This window comes from Hoplias malabaricus, chromosome 12 (genome assembly GCF_029633855.1).
Source record: "Hoplias malabaricus isolate fHopMal1 chromosome 12, fHopMal1.hap1, whole genome shotgun sequence".
NCBI classification, from domain to species: domain Eukaryota; kingdom Metazoa; phylum Chordata; class Actinopteri; order Characiformes; family Erythrinidae; genus Hoplias; species Hoplias malabaricus.
This window is the reverse complement of record NC_089811.1, coordinates 28,935,714-28,955,110: the sequence shown is the minus strand read 5'-3', so window position 1 is coordinate 28,955,110 and position 19,397 is coordinate 28,935,714. Positions and strand designations below refer to the sequence as shown.

General features: G+C 41.5%; 1 protein-coding gene across 2 annotated transcripts in view; it reads left to right on the top strand.

Annotated features, from left to right (window-relative positions):
- The window catches only part of igsf3 (immunoglobulin superfamily, member 3), a 145,629-nt gene extending 126,415 nt beyond the window's left edge, over positions 1-19,214 (top strand). For both annotated transcript variants that reach the window (XM_066686707.1, XM_066686709.1), the window contains exons 8-10: positions 14,356-14,766; positions 17,899-18,321; positions 18,952-19,214. In XM_066686707.1, coding sequence (XP_066542804.1) covers positions 14,356-14,766; positions 17,899-18,321; positions 18,952-19,202 — 1,085 coding nt within the window. In that variant the 3' untranslated portion in view covers positions 19,203-19,214. The remainder of the gene's footprint in view (positions 1-14,355; positions 14,767-17,898; positions 18,322-18,951) is intronic.
- The last annotated feature ends 183 nt before the right edge of the window (positions 19,215-19,397 follow it).

Here is a 19,397-nt window from a genome sequence, read left to right as displayed (position 1 = left end):
GAATGCTCTCCCATTCATGTCTAATACAGGCCTCTAACTGTTCATTCATCTTGGGCCTTCTTTGTCACACCTTCCTCTTTATGATGTGCCAAATATTCTCTATAGGTGAAAGATCTGGACTGCAGGCTGGCCATTTCAGTACCCAGATCCTTCTCCTACGTAGCCATGATGTTGTGATTGCTGCAGAATGTGGTCTGGCATTATCGTGTTGAAAAATGCAGGGTCTTCCCTGAAAGAGATGACGTCTAGATGGGAGCATATGTTGTTCTAGAACCTGAACATAGTTCTCTGCATTAATGGTGCCTTTCCAGACATGCAAGCTGCCCATGCCACAAGCACTCATGCAACCCCATACCATCAGTGATGCAGGCTTCTGAACGGAGCGTTGATAACAACTTGGGTTATCCTTGTCCTCTCTGGTCCGGATGACATGGCGTCCCAGTGTTCCATAAAGAACTTCAAATCGTGACTCATCTGACCACAGAACAGTCTTCCATTTTGCTACACTCCATTTTAAAAGACCACTGGCCCAGTGCAAACATCTGAGCTTGTGGAGCTTGCTTAGAAATGGCTTCCTCTTTGCGCTGTAGAGTTTCAGCTGGCAACGGCGGATGGCATGGTGGATTGTGTTCACTGACAATGCTTTCTGGAAGTATTCCTGAGCCCATTCTGTTATTTCCTTGATAGTGGCATCCCTGTTTGAGGTGCAATCACGTTTAAGGGCCCGGAGATCACGAGCATCCAGTAGAGTTTTACGGCCTTGACCCTTATGCACAGCAATTGTTCCAGATTCTCTGAATCTTTTGATGATGTTATGCACGGTTGATGATGATAACTTAAAAGTCTTTGCTATTTTACGCTGGCTAACACCATTCTGGTATTGCTGCACTATCTTTCTGCACAACAATGGTGGAATTGGTGATCCTCTTACCATCTTGGCTTCAGAGAGACACTGACACTCTGAGAAGCTCTTTTTATACCCAATCATGCTGTCAATTCACCTAATTAGTGTTAATTGGTCTTCCAGCTGTTCGTTATATGCTCAATTTCCTTTTTCCAGCCACTTATTGCTACTTGTCCCAACTTTTTGGGATTTGTTGACACTGTGAAATTTTGAATCGACATATTTTTTCTTTAAAATGTTACATTTACTCAGATTAAACTTTTGATCTGTCATCTATGTTCTATTACGAATAAAATATTGACATTTGCCATCTCCACATCATTGCATTCAGTTTTTATTCACAATTTTAGTGTCCCAAATTTTTTGGAATCTGGTTTGTATATATTTTCTAAAATGTTCCTTGCAAAGGAACATGAGATGAGTGTTCATAGTGTCCAAGCCGCCATTAGCTTTAACCATGTCCTTATAGTCTGTTAGTGTCCATTTTGCAATTCCCCTGGGCAGTTTCCAGTTTCCAGTCACAGGCCCCTTTCTCTGTGAATGAAGACAGACTCATACTCTCATCTCATGGTCAAATTACAGTTTAGAAACATGTTTTAAAACACAGATTATATATGTAACATACCTCATGTATAGTTTGAGGCATTTGACTCAATAATGCACAAAAAATAGTTTTTCTTTTTCTTTTCATTCATGCTATTGCAATTGCACATAGCTCCAGTTTGAGGGGTGTATTGCTATTAGTGCCACAAAATCATCAACCATTCCTTTGCTCACGGCATAACCAGCAAAGTGCTTGGCTCTTCTTATTAAAGGGTGGTACTTTATCTGTACACAGACGGCATACTGATGGTTACGAAGAGACCCTTTCATATTTCAACCAGTGAGTCTCCTCATTTATAATGTCTCTGGCTTTATACAATTCGCAAGAAGCAGTTTACAAAAAACGCATTGGATTGAAATCGTTTACAGTGCCTTTAAGTGCAGTGGTGCATGAGAGGGCAGCTCACCTGTTTCCCTCTTGCTCTTTCACATGTAAATGAGACTTTTATTGAAAGGTGACTCAGGGGCTCTAACACAGGTTGGAAACCAGCTGGATTCAAGTAATAACTATAAATGGCTTTCATGTCTATTGATTTCTGCAGTTTTCCAATAGCATCATTCCCAGAATTCTCCTGACCTCACAGAGTACTTCTCTTTCTGTGTCATAGTGAAGGATGAGCGCACTGGCAGTGACTCCGTGGCCAGGCGGAAAGTGAGGACACACGTCAGAGGATGTAGAAGAGCAGTTTGTGTGAGGGGGACACATTGAGGGATCATTTTCAGACTCCCTGCCCGAGTGTAGATCCACATAATTACCCCAATCTTAATTACGTTGTTGAAGAAGCCTGGAAATCTTCCACCGACACAAAAGAATCAGAGACGTATTGGACTCATTAGCATAGATATTAGGCTCCCATTCTGTTTCTGTAGCTGGCGTGGGGCAGCAGCTCCAAAACCCCATCCCTCACTCAGCGGCAGCAGCAGCAGCAGGATCCGCTCAAACTGCTCTCTTGAGAAACTCCCCTCCAAAGCAGGACTTGGCTGCACGAAGCAAGGCTTTTCAGCAGGATTAAAAGCATTTCAGAGTCTTTAAACTGACACATTGCAGACTCCACTGCCTGGATTAACAGCTGCTAAAGCTAATGGAAGACCGCTCGAGTTTGAAGCACTAAGCTGCCCATCCTTCATGGTGGTGGTGTTGGCTAGAAAGGGCCACTCAATGTGACCTCTTTTAACTTCACCATGCAAAGCTGCTGATTTGTAGTGCCACATTTAGCTTTTTAACCATGTTCTTTATGCTTTTATTCTGTCCATGTTTCTTCCTGAAGTAATTTTTACTAACCACATCCCTCATCTTTTCATGTCTTTCAACCACAACTCTCTGTTCTCCCTATGGTGCATCTCTTGCCTTCTGCCCCCATTGTTCTCCTTTACCAGCTTCTTCCCTCATACACTGTCACTTTCTAACACCAGAGTACCACAAAAACTGTAATTTATGAAGATTTCTACAAAGATTCAGCTAAGAAATATTTGGGGTCTGAAAATTAAGGGGCAAATGTAAGCAACAAAATATCATACGCCGCCATTTTGAATTGTGAAAGCAAGACTAAATCATTACTCAATGTCAAGTTGTTGGGCAATCACAAAAAGCCTTATCTCAAAATATAGACAGATACAATTTAGTCTTTAGCGTAACTATTAGAAGCAGTTTAAGTTTTGTAATATGCTTGTATAAAAACAGCATGTCAAGGTGACAAAGATGTAAGCGTGTCGTCTTGAGATAACACTGTAAATTAACAGTTTGAGACTGGTCTCTAATTTTAATATGTAGTTTAAACAATGCTAAATGTTGTATATTAGCTTCCATTGCATGTTAGCTTGCCTTGTTGCTTCAGCGCAAACTTCAGACACCATTGTCTTGACGGTCTGATTACTCTTCAGAATAAGAGGCAAATTGTGTAAATTAACATTTTCAATGTTCACAACTTTATTCAAAAACACTTTTTATGAAATTCTGAGGATGTATCCTCACCATTTGCTAGCTCTTTAGTTTACATGATCAAACCCAGTCTAAAAGGTTTACAAAGCCCCAGCGTCTGTAAATGTGTAAACAAACCAAGGGTCTCAGCAAGTTAGGCTCTCTCAGCTCATGGCAGAAAAACAATTTCTGGTAAACTAATAGACCTTCAAACATTGAAAAACATGAACTGAGATGAGGATATTGCTCTATTCCTGCTCCATAGGTGGGGAATATTGACTTATTTTTTCTGTAGATGGAATTGATTTGGGAGAGCACTAATTGCATGAAAGTTAAAACAGACTAAATGTGCTATACAGCCAAATAGGTTTCTGTGGTAATTCAAACAGTGATTTATAAAAGGATTACTAACAAATTAAACTATAGCCACATCCAAACAGTTGTGTTTTTTCCCTCAAACAAACCATTCCACCTTAAAAGATGCTGAGCTACTTAATGGAAACAAAGGCAAGGACAGCATTTCCCACAATAGTAGACATCCCCTTTAAGTGTTGCTTTCTGCCCCACCACCAGCTCCTCCACTGCTCCATACAGCTCAATCTTCACCTGTCATCACTCCATTCAAATCCACTTACAGTCTGCAAGGCTGCAAACGAGCCTCCCGTCTGACAGCTTCGGAGAAGAGAAGAGAGCACACCAAAAGGCAGTGTGTTTACCAGCAGACCTCTATCACCCCTGTCTTCGCGTGCATGCCTGCAAAGAGATGAGCCCTTTAGACTCCTGAATATGCATACAGTGAGCCATGGTTTAGATGCTGGCTGATTGGCAGTCCTAAGACCCCTTCATCTGTCAGTTTGGGTTGGAATTAGCAGCTAGCAATTAACTTATTCAGCCCTAATGACTGCTCATGGTTTTGTGTCATCAACAGGGCCTTTGAAAGATTGCCATTCTAATAATGGAATTGGAGGCGCACCGAAATGCATGGCTCTCACTTCATTTACAGCTCACATGTATTTTAGTGTGGCATATTTTTCAGGATGTAATATGGCAGGCTCTTGTCAGAGCGACTTGGAATGAGAGAAAATAGCCTAGTTGGCAACACTCCCTATTTCTGCAGAAATATGCCTTTACTTTCTCTGAAGACTTGAAAGTGGCCCACAGTGTTTGCATTCGTAATTAGGCTTGAAAAATCGGTTTTGTTGTATGTTTACATTATTGAAATTAACAGAAATAAACATTTTTTGTATTCTCAGTTCTTAATGAAAAGGCTGCATTATCTGGAAACACTGCTTGTTACACCATCAATAAATAAAGTAAATGAAAAGCAGCTTTATCTCAGCAGAGCAGTACGGTTTGGCAATTAAGCAGGGCTAACGACAAATTGGACACACTCAGGAGGGGTGGAAACTCGCTGTCTAACACAGCCTCTTAGAAAATCACGAATGCACTCTAATCATTTTCTCTGTAAACGCTTTCACCCCCACCCCTCCCTCTCCTTGTCTGTCTGAGCTGCTGTTGCTCAGCATCCCTCATCACACCCTGATCTTTCTGAAAGTGCTGCCTGGTTGCCTCATTTTTGACTCTGCTCTCTTGTTGCTCTCACTCTTGTTTTTGCTTTTATCAGATATTTTATTGATTTTGCTTGTTCAGTTGAAAATCAAAGAGAAATGGACTGCAATTTTACGGTGAGTGTGGTCGACCATGTTTTAATTAGCTTATTTAATCATGCCTGGTAAAGTCAGGGAGTATTCTGTAAGCGTTTAATTGGGTTCCCCCCCCTGATTGTGAGACACGGTGAGGTTCCCTCAGGTATTATAGTCACACCTTGTGTTGTCTAGGGAAACTAGGTAACCCTGGAAACCACAAAGAACCCACACACTGCTGCTGTAGATGTGTTTATGAACAAAGCTATTTAAAAAACTGAATCTTCCCACTCGTCTGCCTTGGGCATCACATCAACCAGTGAGGCCTATTCAGGATCTGAATATAGAAGGTCAGCTGAAGTGACAAAATGCAATTAAGGACCCGACTTGCGTCAAACTATAGTCAGCATCATGGCCATATTACGAACTCTAGGCCTAAACGTGGGTTCAAGATGATTGCTGTAACACTCTGTAGTAAACATTTTCCTGAAAAACATTTTGCTGACATATTTTGTCCTTTGTATAATTGTCTCCTGAGTCTTGATTTCTTTTCCAATTTCAGATGTTTCAGATGTATTCTGTGACAATTTTTTTGAAAAGGTCTCTCACAAAAGCCAATCAAATGGTTCTTCTGTAAGAGCACAATACAAAAAGTGATCAAAAAATTTTAAAAGTGATCAGTTAAATGCAACGCATTTTGACTTAAATCACAGTCTCATTGATTTAGAATAATAACTTCTGGGTCTAGAGCCAACCACACACTGAAATTATAAACAACCCAGTCAGACAACATGGGATAAAACAAGACATTCTGGTTTTGCGCTGTGTCTTATGTAGATGGCAGACACTTCAGGGTTTTCTGCTTCCTCATCTGAGTATCTCCCTTCAGAGCACTGGACCCACATTTATGTGCGAATGCAAAGACGAAGTTAAATGCAGCAAAGCAAATACACTGAGCATGGAGAAGTACACATACTGATTAAATATGGGGAACACAAGAACAGAGAGTTCAGGCAAAAGTAGCTAAAGGCAGTGTTTCTGCTCTTTGTGCCTCACTGCAGAAGAATAAACAGATTTGAAGTCAAAAGAGACTCATTATAAACAGGCGCTGAAACCGGGCATTCGGAAGAGGGCTGTTTTAGGGCTCTTTCATATTCACATAAACGGACTCAGGGTGATCTATAAGCCCCATGTGAACATGGGCAGCTCTGCCTCTGTGGAGACTGGCTCTGGCTGCTACTGTTAGTATGTTTGTAATTGTCACCGTCTTAATGCGAAACAGAGAGGACAAGTGTTTCCAGTCATTTGACTGCTTTCTCACTTCGCACTGATCCCCAGGAGACTAATTAAAGATAAACAAACATATAGCAGTGCAGAATCTCAGCCATCGCTCCAACACGACAGCATCCATACATGATGTATAACACTGGCGCAGATGTATGATTGAAGAGAGCTTTAAATGCATGCCACATATTCCCAGAGCATGTACTCTGCATAAATATCCTCAAAGAATTGACTCATAGCAGCTGCAGACCAGCTTCATGCTGCTTCAGCTGCTTATAAATATTACGTAATGAAGGTAAATGAGGTTGTTGGCCAAAATGATGTCCCAATTCCTGAGGGTTAAGCAATAAGTACAGTATGTGCACCTTACGAGCAATGTGTGGTGTAGGCCCACCAAATAATCTTCAGTAAATACAACAGACAACCAATAAGGAGAATTTTGTTTTTCACAACATTTCCAGGGCTGCTTTTCACCAGATCTGTCAGTGAAATTAGGTCTTTGTTCAACAACATTTTGTTTAGTAATTGAAGAGTTGATGTAGAAACGCTGGTGAGTCAGTCAGAGAAAAAGAAGCAATGTGGGTTGAAGGCTTTCTCTTCTGCAAGTAATTGGTGTACTAAATGAAGACAAAACATAAAAAACTACTCAGGTGGAGCAAAGAAAATCTCTACCTTCAAACACTGCAAGAAAGTAATACTATGCAGTCTCATAGGACCAGGTTTCTACTTATCTAAATTTCCATTGACTTCCTCTGCCAGTCTTCTTTTGTTCTATATGGTCTAAGGCTTTTTGACATTGTCTCTTTTACACACTATGGATGAAAAGTGATTAGTGTATTAGCTCCTCAGTTTGCTATATACCTGGCTAATAACTGGCTGGTCCACATCTTTGATTAATTTCAGCATTCAGACATCTGAGAACAAATTCCACAAGGTGCCAAACATGCTCCATGCACTACTCGACTCATGCCCACTGCAGCAGCTCAGTTAGTTGGTGGACATTTTCCCATATCCACATATACCAAACATGTTCAATGCAGTCAGGCAAGTTTGGGGGCCATGGCAGTGTAAAGAATTCATTGTTTTGTTCATCCAGTTATTCCTGAGTAATCCCGATGACATGGGGCATTGTCCTGTTGAAAAATTGCACTATTATTGGGAAAGACCTCCCTGTAGAGCTTCTCATTCAAGGATTGTGGTAGGACGAGCAACAATCCTAGAGTATACCCAGATAATGCTCCCCAGACCATCACATCCCACCACCATCATCACCACAGGCCTGTAACAGTCCAACTTTGCAATCAGGAGCTATGGTTTCCCCCAGATGTGGATTTGTGTATCAGTGTGATTCAACAGGAAACAGGACTAACCACCAATTGTGGGCACATTATCAGTGGTCATTTGCAACCTGCCAGATGGTCCAATAATCCATTAATCTCTGTGTATAATGTCCTATGTTGCTTTATGTTTTTAAACATTGCTTTTAATGAGCCTAGTTTGCTGTTTAATTGGAACTTGCTCACTTCAAAATAAAACTTTCCTGTCTCATTTCTGTTGCATTGTGTGGACCTCCAACATGACTCACAGAAAACTTGAAAACTCTTTAACAGTCATTTATACTGATTATTGAATAAGTGATGCTAACACTTTGGATGCTCAAATGTATTGGTTTTGGCTGAGCTCTGTGGTAGCCACTTGTGTGATGAATATCTGCACAAGGACCGTGCTGCTCCGAAGCAACAAGCATTTAACGCAGCTTTCGTTTTCTCATTTCTGTAGCTCAGTTGACGAGCTCCAAATTAGAAAGAAAACTTGGGAGTCCCATTGGTGTGTGCCAATCCAATCCAATCCAATCCAATAGTGGTTCCAGTCTAAGTGATTCTCCAGTAATTCTCTGGCAAATGATTGCAGCATTCCAGGAGTAATTCCCTGTGGAATGACTGTCAGGGGCACAAGAGAGTCCCTCAGTGTGTGGCCAGGCAATGATGGCTCATTTCAGAGCATAGGCAAAATTCCATTGTGCTTTAAGAGGGGTGAGAAATGCCTGTTAGCTGTGGAAATGTGTCTGTAAAGCTCAGTAAAGAGCTAGGGAGAGGCACACACACATACAGACCTCTCAGGCCATCCTTGTGCTCTCAACAGTCTGAGACAGGGGGGTGAAATTTTGCTGACAGATGGTCTCGACTTGAGGCAGCCCCAGTATATTAACTTTCTGAAACTTGTTCTCTTTTGCTTTGGTACAGTGGTAAAATTGTTTTGTTGATGGTTATTACATATATTAACAATCAAAATATATACTGATTATTTTGGGGAGTAAACAATAAAATGTGTGATCAGAAATAGAAACAGACATAACTGAAATGTAGCAAAATGTGTTTTTAAGGGGGTAGTCAGTCATCAAGGGTGCTTTCTGTAGCACAATACATAGGGTATAAAAATACTGCATCTTTGTCAGAGGTGCACTCTAGTATAGAGGGTAAAGTGCAGTTGCATGTCCTATGGGACAGTCAGCACGTGCAATGGGTTTAACCATATAAGGTGGAACTGAAAATACAAATAGGGAGCTGGTAAATAAGTGAGCATTGCATATGTTGAATGACTAAGTATGTAAGCTATTGGCTTACAGTCTAAATGCAGTCAAAATTCTTCTTAATATTTTTTAATCAGCTTTGTAGCTTTGGAGATAAGTGGAGTCTGTTTGAAATGAAATGACTATCATAGTTTGAACTGGTGAGCTGTTTTCAGTCTGCCCTGTAATGTACAACTGATAGTTATGAAACCACCCCTGGTAGTTACAAAACACTAGTTCAAGGCAGGACGGCACAGGATGATTTCAATGTGCTAAGCAGAATGACATGCAATTTAAATCTCAGGAATTTTTATTTCCTTATTTTTGTTCTATATTTTTGGCCTATTGTTAACCAAGAGAAATTTAAACTGTGAGATTTTTTCATCTTTACACTTATATAGTGCCTTTCTAGATACCCAAGGACGCTTTACCATCAACACATTCTCAGAACGTCATTCCATTCAACACTCAATCGACATTCAATCCACACATACACATTCACTGGCGAGAAGTGGCAGCAAAACATGCACAGCATACTCTCCACCAGGAACGACCGTCCACCTGGAGGAGTGCATTGGGGTTTCGACCAGGATAGAGCGCCAATACATATCTGGTCACACACACATTCACTCACATATACCGACATTCGTTCACATCCTCACTCATTCACTCACACCAAGACAGTTATTACAGAAGCCAATTCACCTAACTTCCTTTTTTTGTGGCTGTGGGAGGAAACCGGAAACCCACGCAGACATGGGTGGAACATGGAAGCTCTGCCCCAGTAGGACTTGAACCCAAGATCCCAGCGCTAAAAGGCGAACATGCTAGCCACTGTGCCGCCTGTGGATGGGGATGGGCTACTGTAGGTGCTGCTCATGAAATTAGAATGAAAAACTGGATTTATTTCAGTAATTCCATTCAAAATTGGAATTATTTTTTTAATTTGATGATTATAACTGACAACTAATGAAAACCTCAAATTAGGTATCTCAGAAAATTACAATAATTCTTAAGACCAATACAAAAAAAATATTTTTAGAAATGATGGCCAACTGAAAAGTATGAGCATGTACAGCACTCAGTACTTAGTTGGATCTCCTTTTGCCTGAATTACTGCAGCAATGCGGCGTGGCATGGAGTTGATCAGTCTGTGGCACTTCTCAGGTGTTATGAGAGCCCAGGTTGCTCTGATAGTGGCCTTCAGCTCTCCTGCATTGTTGGGTCTGGCCTATTGCATCTTCCTCTTCACAATACCCTATAGATTTTCTATGGGGTTAAGGTCAGGCGTGTTTGCTGGCCAGTTAAGAACAGGGATACCATGGTTCTTAAACCAGGCACTGGTAACTTTGGCACTGTGCGCAGGTGCCAAGTCCTGTTGGAAAATGAAATCTACAGCTCAATAAAGTTGGTCAGCAGCAGGGAGCATGCTCTAAAATGTCCTGGTAGACGGCTGCGTTGACCTTGGACCTCAGAAAACACAGTGGACCAACACCAGCAGATGACATGGCACCCCAAACCATCACTGACTGTGGAAGCTTTACACTGGACCTCCAGCAAAGTGGATTCTGTGCCTCTCCTCTCTTCCTCCAGACTCTGGGTCCTTGATTTCCAAAGGAAATGCAAAATGTACATTCATCAGAGAACATAACTTTGGACCACTCAGCAGCAGTCCAGTCATTTTTAGAAGTGAGATGCTTCTGATGCTGTCTCTTGTTCAAGAGTGGCTTGACACAAGGAATGTGACAGCTGAAACGAATGTCTTACATACATCCGTGCGTGGTGGTCCTTGAAGCACTGAGTCTAGCTGCAGTCCAGTCTTTGTGAATCTCCCCCACATTTTTGAATGGGTTTTGTTTCACAAGCCTCTCCAGGGTGTGGTTGTCCCTATTGCTTTTACACTTTTTTTTCTACCACATCTTTTCCTTCCCTTTGCCTCTCTATTGAGCTTAGACACAGCTCCGTGAACAGCCAGCCTCTTTAGCAATGACCTTTTGTGTCTTGCTCTGCTTGTGTAAAGTGTCAATGTTCGTCTTTTGAACAACTGTTAAGTCAGCAGTCTTCCCCATGATTGTGTAACCTACAGAACTAGACTGAGGAACCATTTAAAGGCCTTTGCAGGTGTTTTGAGTTAATTAGCTGATTAGTGTGGGGCAACAGGTGTCTTTAATATTGAACGTTTTCACAATTTTCAAATTTTCTAAGATACTGATTTTGGGGTTTTCATTAGTTGCCAGTTATAATCATCAAAGTAAAGAAATAAACACTTGAAATATATCAGTCTGTGTGTAATAAATGAGTATAATATAGAAGTTTCACTTTTTGAATGGAATGACTGAAATAAATAAACCTTTTCATGATATTCTAATTTCATGACCAGCACCTGTATAATCAAGTTTATCAAATGTAACGACAGCTGTTGAAACATGCTCTCTGGACAAGGATCTTTACGTAAGTCTTTGCGTGAGATAACACTTCACTTAAAATACAGTTGATATTTAGTATACGGGTAGCATAGTGATGAGGGCTGTGGGATTGTTGAGGACAGGAAGAGTTTGGCTTGTGCGTTAGGAGTATGAGGGTATGTTCTATTGCTCCTGGGCTGCTGGAAGAGTTCCAGGCTTTGGACTGACGCTCAGGCCCTCACTCGAGCTAGAGCCAGAGATGTGCTGCAGGGATTATGGCAACAAAGTGTCAGTGGAAAATTGGATTTTTAGCAAAGAGCCATTAAAGCATGAAAAAAAGAGAAAATGTTAAGTTTTGCAGCTGCTCATGAATTTTTAGGTATTAAAGAACGAGGGGGGGGGGTGGAGTGGATAGTGGGGGGTCTGCACATTCACAGCTAATCCCTCCAATTTGGTACTTGCTCGATAAGAGGTGTGTGTCTGTGTGTATGTATGCCCATGTTCACATGAGCGCCTCTGAGTGTAAGAAAGTGTGTAGTGCAGAACCATGTGCTTAATGTGTATATGGGAATGTTTGCTCTGCCTCTGCCAGAACAGCAGATATGCTACTGCAGGACATCCATTCCATTTTCTCATAACTTTAGATTAGTGTCTTTTTTTAATGAATGTGAGCATATTAGCTGCTTGTGCCTCTGTGTGTGTTTGCTTGCTTTAGAGGGTGTTCCTTCATACTGGCTTTTCTAAATCCTCTCATGGTGTGAAATGGCAGGCAGTGGCTGTTGCGGTCACACCTGATGCACCTGTACGTAATCCAATCTAAGCACTGTGGGAGCCTGAAGCTCAGCTTTCCTCGACAGTGTCCGACAGACATCTTATTCTCTATCCAACCACAGCTTCTCTATCCCAAGTCAGCTTTCCTGCATAAAACCATTCCCATCCCCTCACAGGTGGTTTAAACCTACAGTAAGACTTTTTAGAAGTGTTAAGTGTTTAAAATCTCTTTCTATTACTGAGTACAACTTGACACATCCAGTGCTGATAATAATGTTCAGTTATGCACAAACAGCTTGTACCACAGCAAATAAGAAGCAGCTGGAACAGTACGGAAAATGTAAATATTCAGCTTTATTTCAGTTGTAGATGTATATATTCATTCCTGATGCTCAGGCCTTCAACACATTCCAAAGTAAAGGCTGGGGTGGAGACATTTAGGGCAAATAAGGAGGTAAAATAATGAAATAATGATCTGATTGGAAACAGGTGATGTCAGCAGCTGATTGCAATCATGTTTTAATATAAAAACTGTGTCCAGGAAAGGCCTTGGCAAGTAAACGTTTTGAAACATAGAAATGTTTAAAAGCAATGCTCTTCAAAGAAACAGATAGGTTTTTGGATATTTCAGTGTCTGCAGTGCATACAGTAATCAAATCTTTCATGAATTGTGAAGGAATCTCAGTACACAAAGGGCAAATGTTGAAACGTTGAATAACAGTGATCTCTGATCGTTCAGATAAAGCAGCATCAAGAACCTTCATTAATTTGTAGTGCATATCACCACACAGGCTCAGAATTACAACTTACATCTGCAAATGCCAGTTAAACTTTACTGTGTCAAAAGGAAGACTTATGTTAACTTTATCCTGAGGCACAGACAGGCATCTGAGATGAACCATGCCATGTGGAAAAGTGTATTGTGGTCAGGCCAATCAATATTTCTGAAAGAAATGGAAGAAGACTTTTCTGGAAGAAATGGATGCCATGTGCTCCAATCCGAAAAAGGAGAACATCCAGACTGTTAATAAAATCAAGTTCAAAAGCCAGGTCCTGTCCTACTGTGGGATTGAGTTAAAAATAATTTTGACTTCTGTGACTGCCTCATTAATGTTAAAATGTGCAACAACAATACTGCCTTCAACAAGACATATTTTCCAGGGACAGCTATGCATATTTCAACAAGACAATGCAAAAGCACTTTCTGCATGCATTACAAAGCATTACTGGGGAAGATGTTGGTGCGGGTGCTGGCCTGTTGTAGTCCTGACCCGTGCTCAGTAGAAAATGTGTGCATTTTGTAATATGACAACCAAGGCCCTCTACTGTTGTACACCTTAAGAGTTGTATCCTGGAAGAATGGGACAGTATAACACCTGAAATATTTCACTGCATGGTTGTCTTGGTGCTTTCACAGCTAAATTTTGGACCTTCAGAATTTTCAATTTGTTCTGAACCATAATAATTGTTGCCTCCCCTGACAGTAGACATGTTTGGGCCTAATCTCTGTCAGTTTTGGCACTTATGGCCCAGTTACGGCTCTGGCCAGTGTAGTCTTTCCTGCACAAGATTAGATTAGGGTTGAGGCAACCAGGCTCACCCTGCATCAACACCGTCATTCAAGGCCAAATGTGGACCATAAAAGAACAGCAGATGTGGCCCACATCTGGGCCAAACTTTCAGTGATATCTGCGCTGGACCACAGACCAAATCAACATAAGTTGGTCAGAATAAAAGAGAGGTGGTGTGGATCTGGATCAAGCTGAAACATGCTTTCAGTTTGTGTCCAGAAGTAAAAAATGTATCATGTAATTTTCCTCAACATTTTGCTCCTCTGGTCTAACCATTAAAAAAAAAAGTATTACATTTGAGTCATTTTATTACAGGACATCTGTAACATTTGTGACTGATATGTTTGGGATAAGGAACCACATATTAATTCAGTGTTAGACCTGACCAGGCAATTTGCTTACTTTACTCCAAAGGAAGAAATATGTAATATTTCTTTATAAATTAATGTAATATTTAATTAAATTTAACTGTAAACTGTGTACAATGTCCATCCCATGCTGTCTTAAGTGAACACTGCCTATCTGTTATGTAATATACACATGTATCATGTGTTTGTAATGCAGTGTAATTGTATATCTAATCAAATCTAATCTGTTGCACTGTATTTACTTCAAACGTTTGAGGTCAGAGGTTTCCACCCCTGGTATACAACTATACACCCCCTTTTTGTTTGCTTTTTTTTGCAGTGAGTAAGCTGCGAGTGCACAAGTCTAACCAGAGTCTGCAGTTCCTGGAGGACAGTCGTGTGAGGGTGAACTGCTCCATCGCTTCACAAACCAGTGCTGAGTCCCAGCATGCCGTGCTGTGGTACGCTCGGAAGGGTGAGGCGGGTGAGCCGGACGAGTTGCTGCTGAAGATTGAGAGGACGGGAGCGTTTGAGTATGGAGCGTATGCAGAGGAGGAGCGTCTGCGCAGTCGAGTGCAGTCAGAGCGCCTCTCTCCACGTCTTTACGGCCTCACCCTCCACCGTGCAGAGACCAGTGACTCCGGAACCTACTACTGTCTGGTGGAGGAGTGGCTCATGGACCCGGACGGAGCCTGGTACCGCCTGGCCAGGGACTCATCAGGCTTCACACATGTAGTGGTAAAGCAACCAGGTACGAGTGTTAGAGACAGGGTTACTGTTCTGTGAAAACTATATTTACTGGAGCTGAAACTTTGTTCATAACTTCAAACTGAAATTAAAAAGTGTAACAGAAAATGTAATACACTCTAAAACGCATTGTTTATAGAAGTAAATTATATTACAGTGTGGATAGCATTAGGCATATTTTACATATATTATCTAGCTAATGATTGAACATCTTGGCATCTGTCCAGCACTTAGCTCAGCACTTAAAGCAGGCTCAGGGAGGTGTTTGTCATTCACAATCAGTAGGTGTTCGTTCCATTCCCATGGGCTCATGTGGCCATCTGCCTCCCCTGGCACAGAGAAGATTAGAGCGAGTGGCCTGAAAACATCCATCCCCAGAGACTGGCATGGAGCTCAGCCACACACTGTCTGTCTGCTCTGGCTGAATCATTCATCTCTGTGTGTTTGTGTGTGCGAGAGAGAGAGGGAAAGAGAAAGAGAGAGAGACTCCTCAAAGGCATACATGCATCAGCTGTCACAAGGAAACCCCCCTCATAAGAGACCCATGCCCCAGGGATGCTCTTATGCTCTTATCCAGCCCACGGGGAAGACAATGCAGAACAGCCATTCTGCAGCAAATGGCAGGTAGTGAGTGGCGTACCACTGCTTCTCTAGCACAAACCCTCAACAAACCTGCAGATACCTGCTGCGACAGCCACATGGTTAATATGTACAGTAAGAACAATTAAGGACACCATCTAATCAACATAGTACTTTGCTACATGTATGCTAAATACAGACTAACTAAGCATTTACTTGAAATTCTTACAGTAGCCATTGTACCAGTTGCTTGAGGAAACCATAAAGCTAATGGTATGATAAAGTGCAATGCTTAAAAAGCTGGTAATTTTGTTGTTCATGCCACTCAAAATACATGTTGACTTGCATAAAACGCACAAGTGGAAATAATATTATCTCAACCCCAACCCCATGATTTAAAGGATGTATTCAGAAAAAAAAGAATAATATTTTTTACCCAGAAAAAAAAGCAGTTTTTAAAAACACTTCAATTTTTTAATTGTGAGAAATGGTTTACTGTATTATACAGACACACTGGGGACAAAATCACACACACACACACCCTCAGATGTGTCTTCATTATCCTCAGTCCTCCCCATTTCCACCACCACTGTTACAGACCTACTTTTACCAGGGCATGTGCAAGTGCTGTGCTCAGGTGATGGTTTGAATGGCCTGCTTTGCACTGCCTCTTTGCCAGATGGACCACATGGATCCATTATGTCATGACCCTGAGGCTCAGCGACACCTGCCTTATCCAAAACATTCTCCCCACTTCACCTGCTGCCCCAGTCCCCCCACCACTCCTCCATATTACTACAAAAAGGTGGCCACCTCTCTGCTGTTCAGGAGCCATGGCTTGTTGGACAGCTTGTCCCTAAGGTCATTTAGCATGCAAAGCATAGAGCGCTTAGCATCTGCTGCACTGAAACAAGGGCAGAGAGAGGGCATTTTCAGAACATGGTCAGACCCCTAAATATTTTTTTATTTGTTTATCTGTCATAGCTGGATATATTTACATATGCGTAGTATTTACTTATGAGTGTAGAAATGGGGACGCTCTCAGGGATGCTGTTAGGTTTAGTAGAACTTAGCACTCCACTGCCCATAAGTCAAGTAAAAGTTCATGACAGAACTTGCCATAAACAGTTAAACACCCCTCGTAGCACAGAAGTACATGGTTGACGCAGAAGGGATTTGCAAGTTTTTCATTGTGCCAGTGAATGAACCAGTGAATGAAATCCTATAGATGATGTGAATGTAGTCCTGTAAATGTTATAATTTCAATTAATATGAAAAATATGTTCCAGATTAAAAGTTTTTTATTTTGCATGTGTCTCTTCTACTTTCACCAACGAAGGAGAAAAAACAGCCAGCTTTTAAAAAATCCAAAGCAAAGCTTTCAACATACAAGATACACCATTTACAAGATGGTTTTCTCAGTCTTTAAACTGGAAAATCTCACTCTAGAGACTACTGTTACATTTCCACAGAATGCAAGCAAGTATATATTTAACAAACGTAGCAATATTTAAATTTGACTGGAGCACCCCTTTAAATATGAATGGAATCTGTAGTAAAACCGTGTCCCATTTGCATTCCTGCTTGTGTTGATGAACCAGACTTGGTTCTCCTACAGCTATTCTACCAGCTTCCACCCACTGCTGCTTCTGCTCACTAACTAAAGTAATTGGTGATTAGTTTGGGAGCACCAAATCAGCACGATGCTTTTGAGTCCTTCATTTGATATTCTTCAGTAAAAAAGGCATTTAGGATGATCGCTGCAGCGTGCACTATCTAACCCTCATTTCAGCTGCTACCAGAGACGCCTCTGCCCGCTGGGGAATTTAGTTATTATCCAGCATCACATCACGGCACTCACATTTCCCTCATATTATATCTAAATATGTGCTGAAATCTCTAACCTAATTTCCCCTGGGATAGAGGGGAGGTTCTCATTAAACTGCATGGGTGCATGGCATCCTGGGATAAGCATCCAGAAATATGTCTTTAAAAACAGATGTAGATAAAAAAAAAAAAAAAAAAAAGTTCACCATCTCTTATCGACTGTCTTTAAAGTGATATTTCTCTGCTTTTTCACAAGGAGAAAACATGAAGCGGCCTGTGAACTTAGACACGGTTGTCTTATTTTTAGTCTGATCACAGCTTAGATGCTGTAAGAGAAACCTGTGAGTTTTAATGCAAGGTGTGTTAATCCATATGCTCATCTGGGACTTCTGCACTGCTCAGAAATGACTAGTTCTGCAGTTTATTTTAACTCGACATTCCTTCTCAATAAAATAACTCCCCTATCCATTTTAAATGAGGTAATGTTTTTCAAAATACATAACTTTAGTATGTCGATGCTTCATTCAGCAGCACTTTTTTTAAATCAGTCCACCACTGAGCATGGCCTCTCCCATAGTTTCTGAGAATCTCCTGAAAAGATCAAATGTTCCATGCTTCAAAGTCAGACAACTTGTCCTGTGAAATTGTGAGTGCTGTCTTTCACTCCTTTTAAATGGGAACTCTTCAGCTTTGTAAGTTGTTCTCCTTCTCTCCTGTCTTTTTGTGGTAGCGGTCAAATTGCAGGTGGAGGAGTTAGAGTCCAACATCACCGTACCCGAAACTGGATCAATCCGATTGGGCTGCATTATACCCTCCCAGTCCTCTAAAGACTCTCGCTTCTCTGTGTCATGGTACGTGTCCCACTCCGAGAATGAAGATGATGAGGACCTGGAATGTGTGTTCTCCATTGGCCACGATGCTGTGTTCGGTAATGGTAATTGCAGTCCTACAGAGGAACCGGGTCCAAACTCTCGTCTGCAGTTCGAGCGCACCACATCGGACACGTACAGCCTGACCATCCAGAGAGCAGGTCCAGGAGATGCAGGGAGGTACTCCTGCCATGTCGAGGAGTGGCTGCTTAACCCACGCAACTCCTGGTACCGCCTGGCCACCAACAACTCTGGAGTCACCATAGTTAATATACTGGAACAAGGTAGGTGTAAGTGCTTATGCGCGTGAGAGGGAATGTTTTCTTGGCTTCAACTTTAACTATTCCTTTTTCAATGTTCAAATTTCACTGCAAAATCCAGGGTCTCAAACAACATCTTATTGTTGGAGGTCAACTGCTAGGAAGAGTAGAACTGTACTAATTTTATATTATAGACTGGTAGAAGGAGATTTATTTCAAGGTCCTCTGTAATTACATCGACCTGGGCATAGTTCACCTCAACAAATGTGTTGTGAGAGGCATGTAAACAAAACTGTGCAGGACAGGTCAAACCTATGCCTGGCTTTATTGGAATAATCATCCTTAGTATAGGAGGTGTTCAATTTCTTTTCAAGAGATAATTATTTTACAGTCTCGAATACTTTTTTCCTTCGAGAAGCTGGGTTGTTGAAATCATTTTTTTCACCAAATATATACATTTACAGAATGTCGCATGCATTGTTTTTTAATAAGATATATACCGATATAGCATAAAAGAAGGTATTTTAGGAAGCATTAATTTAAGTGATCCAAAAACATTTGATCACAAATTTGTCCTCTTTCTCCATTCATGATTTTCTCTATACTTAAACATTACTGATTGATCTGTAAACCTTTTCTTTATTCTCTCCACAGTCTCTACCCTGCAGTCAGTGGTCTGCTCCAACAACTCGCTCTTCTATTTTGTCTTCTTCTACCCTTTCCCCATCTTTGGCATTCTACTCATTGCCGTGCTGCTGGTGCGCTACAAGAGCCGTAGCTCCAACAAGAACCAGGAGGGCAAGAATGGTGCCCCCTTGCTCTGGATCAAAGAGCCCCACCTGAGTTACTCTCCCACTTGCCTAGACCCCCCTGCTCTCAGCCTCCACCCCGGCTCTGTGGAATAAGAGCAGCTGAACAGCAGCCACTTTCTCACTCATCCTCTCTCTCCCTCTCTCTCTCTCTCTCTCTCTCTCTCACTCTCTCTCTCTCACTTTCTCTCTCTCTCTTGCTCTTTTTCTTGCTCTCTCTCTCACTCTCTCTCTCTCCTGTTCCTTGTCCATGACAAAGCCACCAGGAAGCATTCTGGGATCCTGATTTGG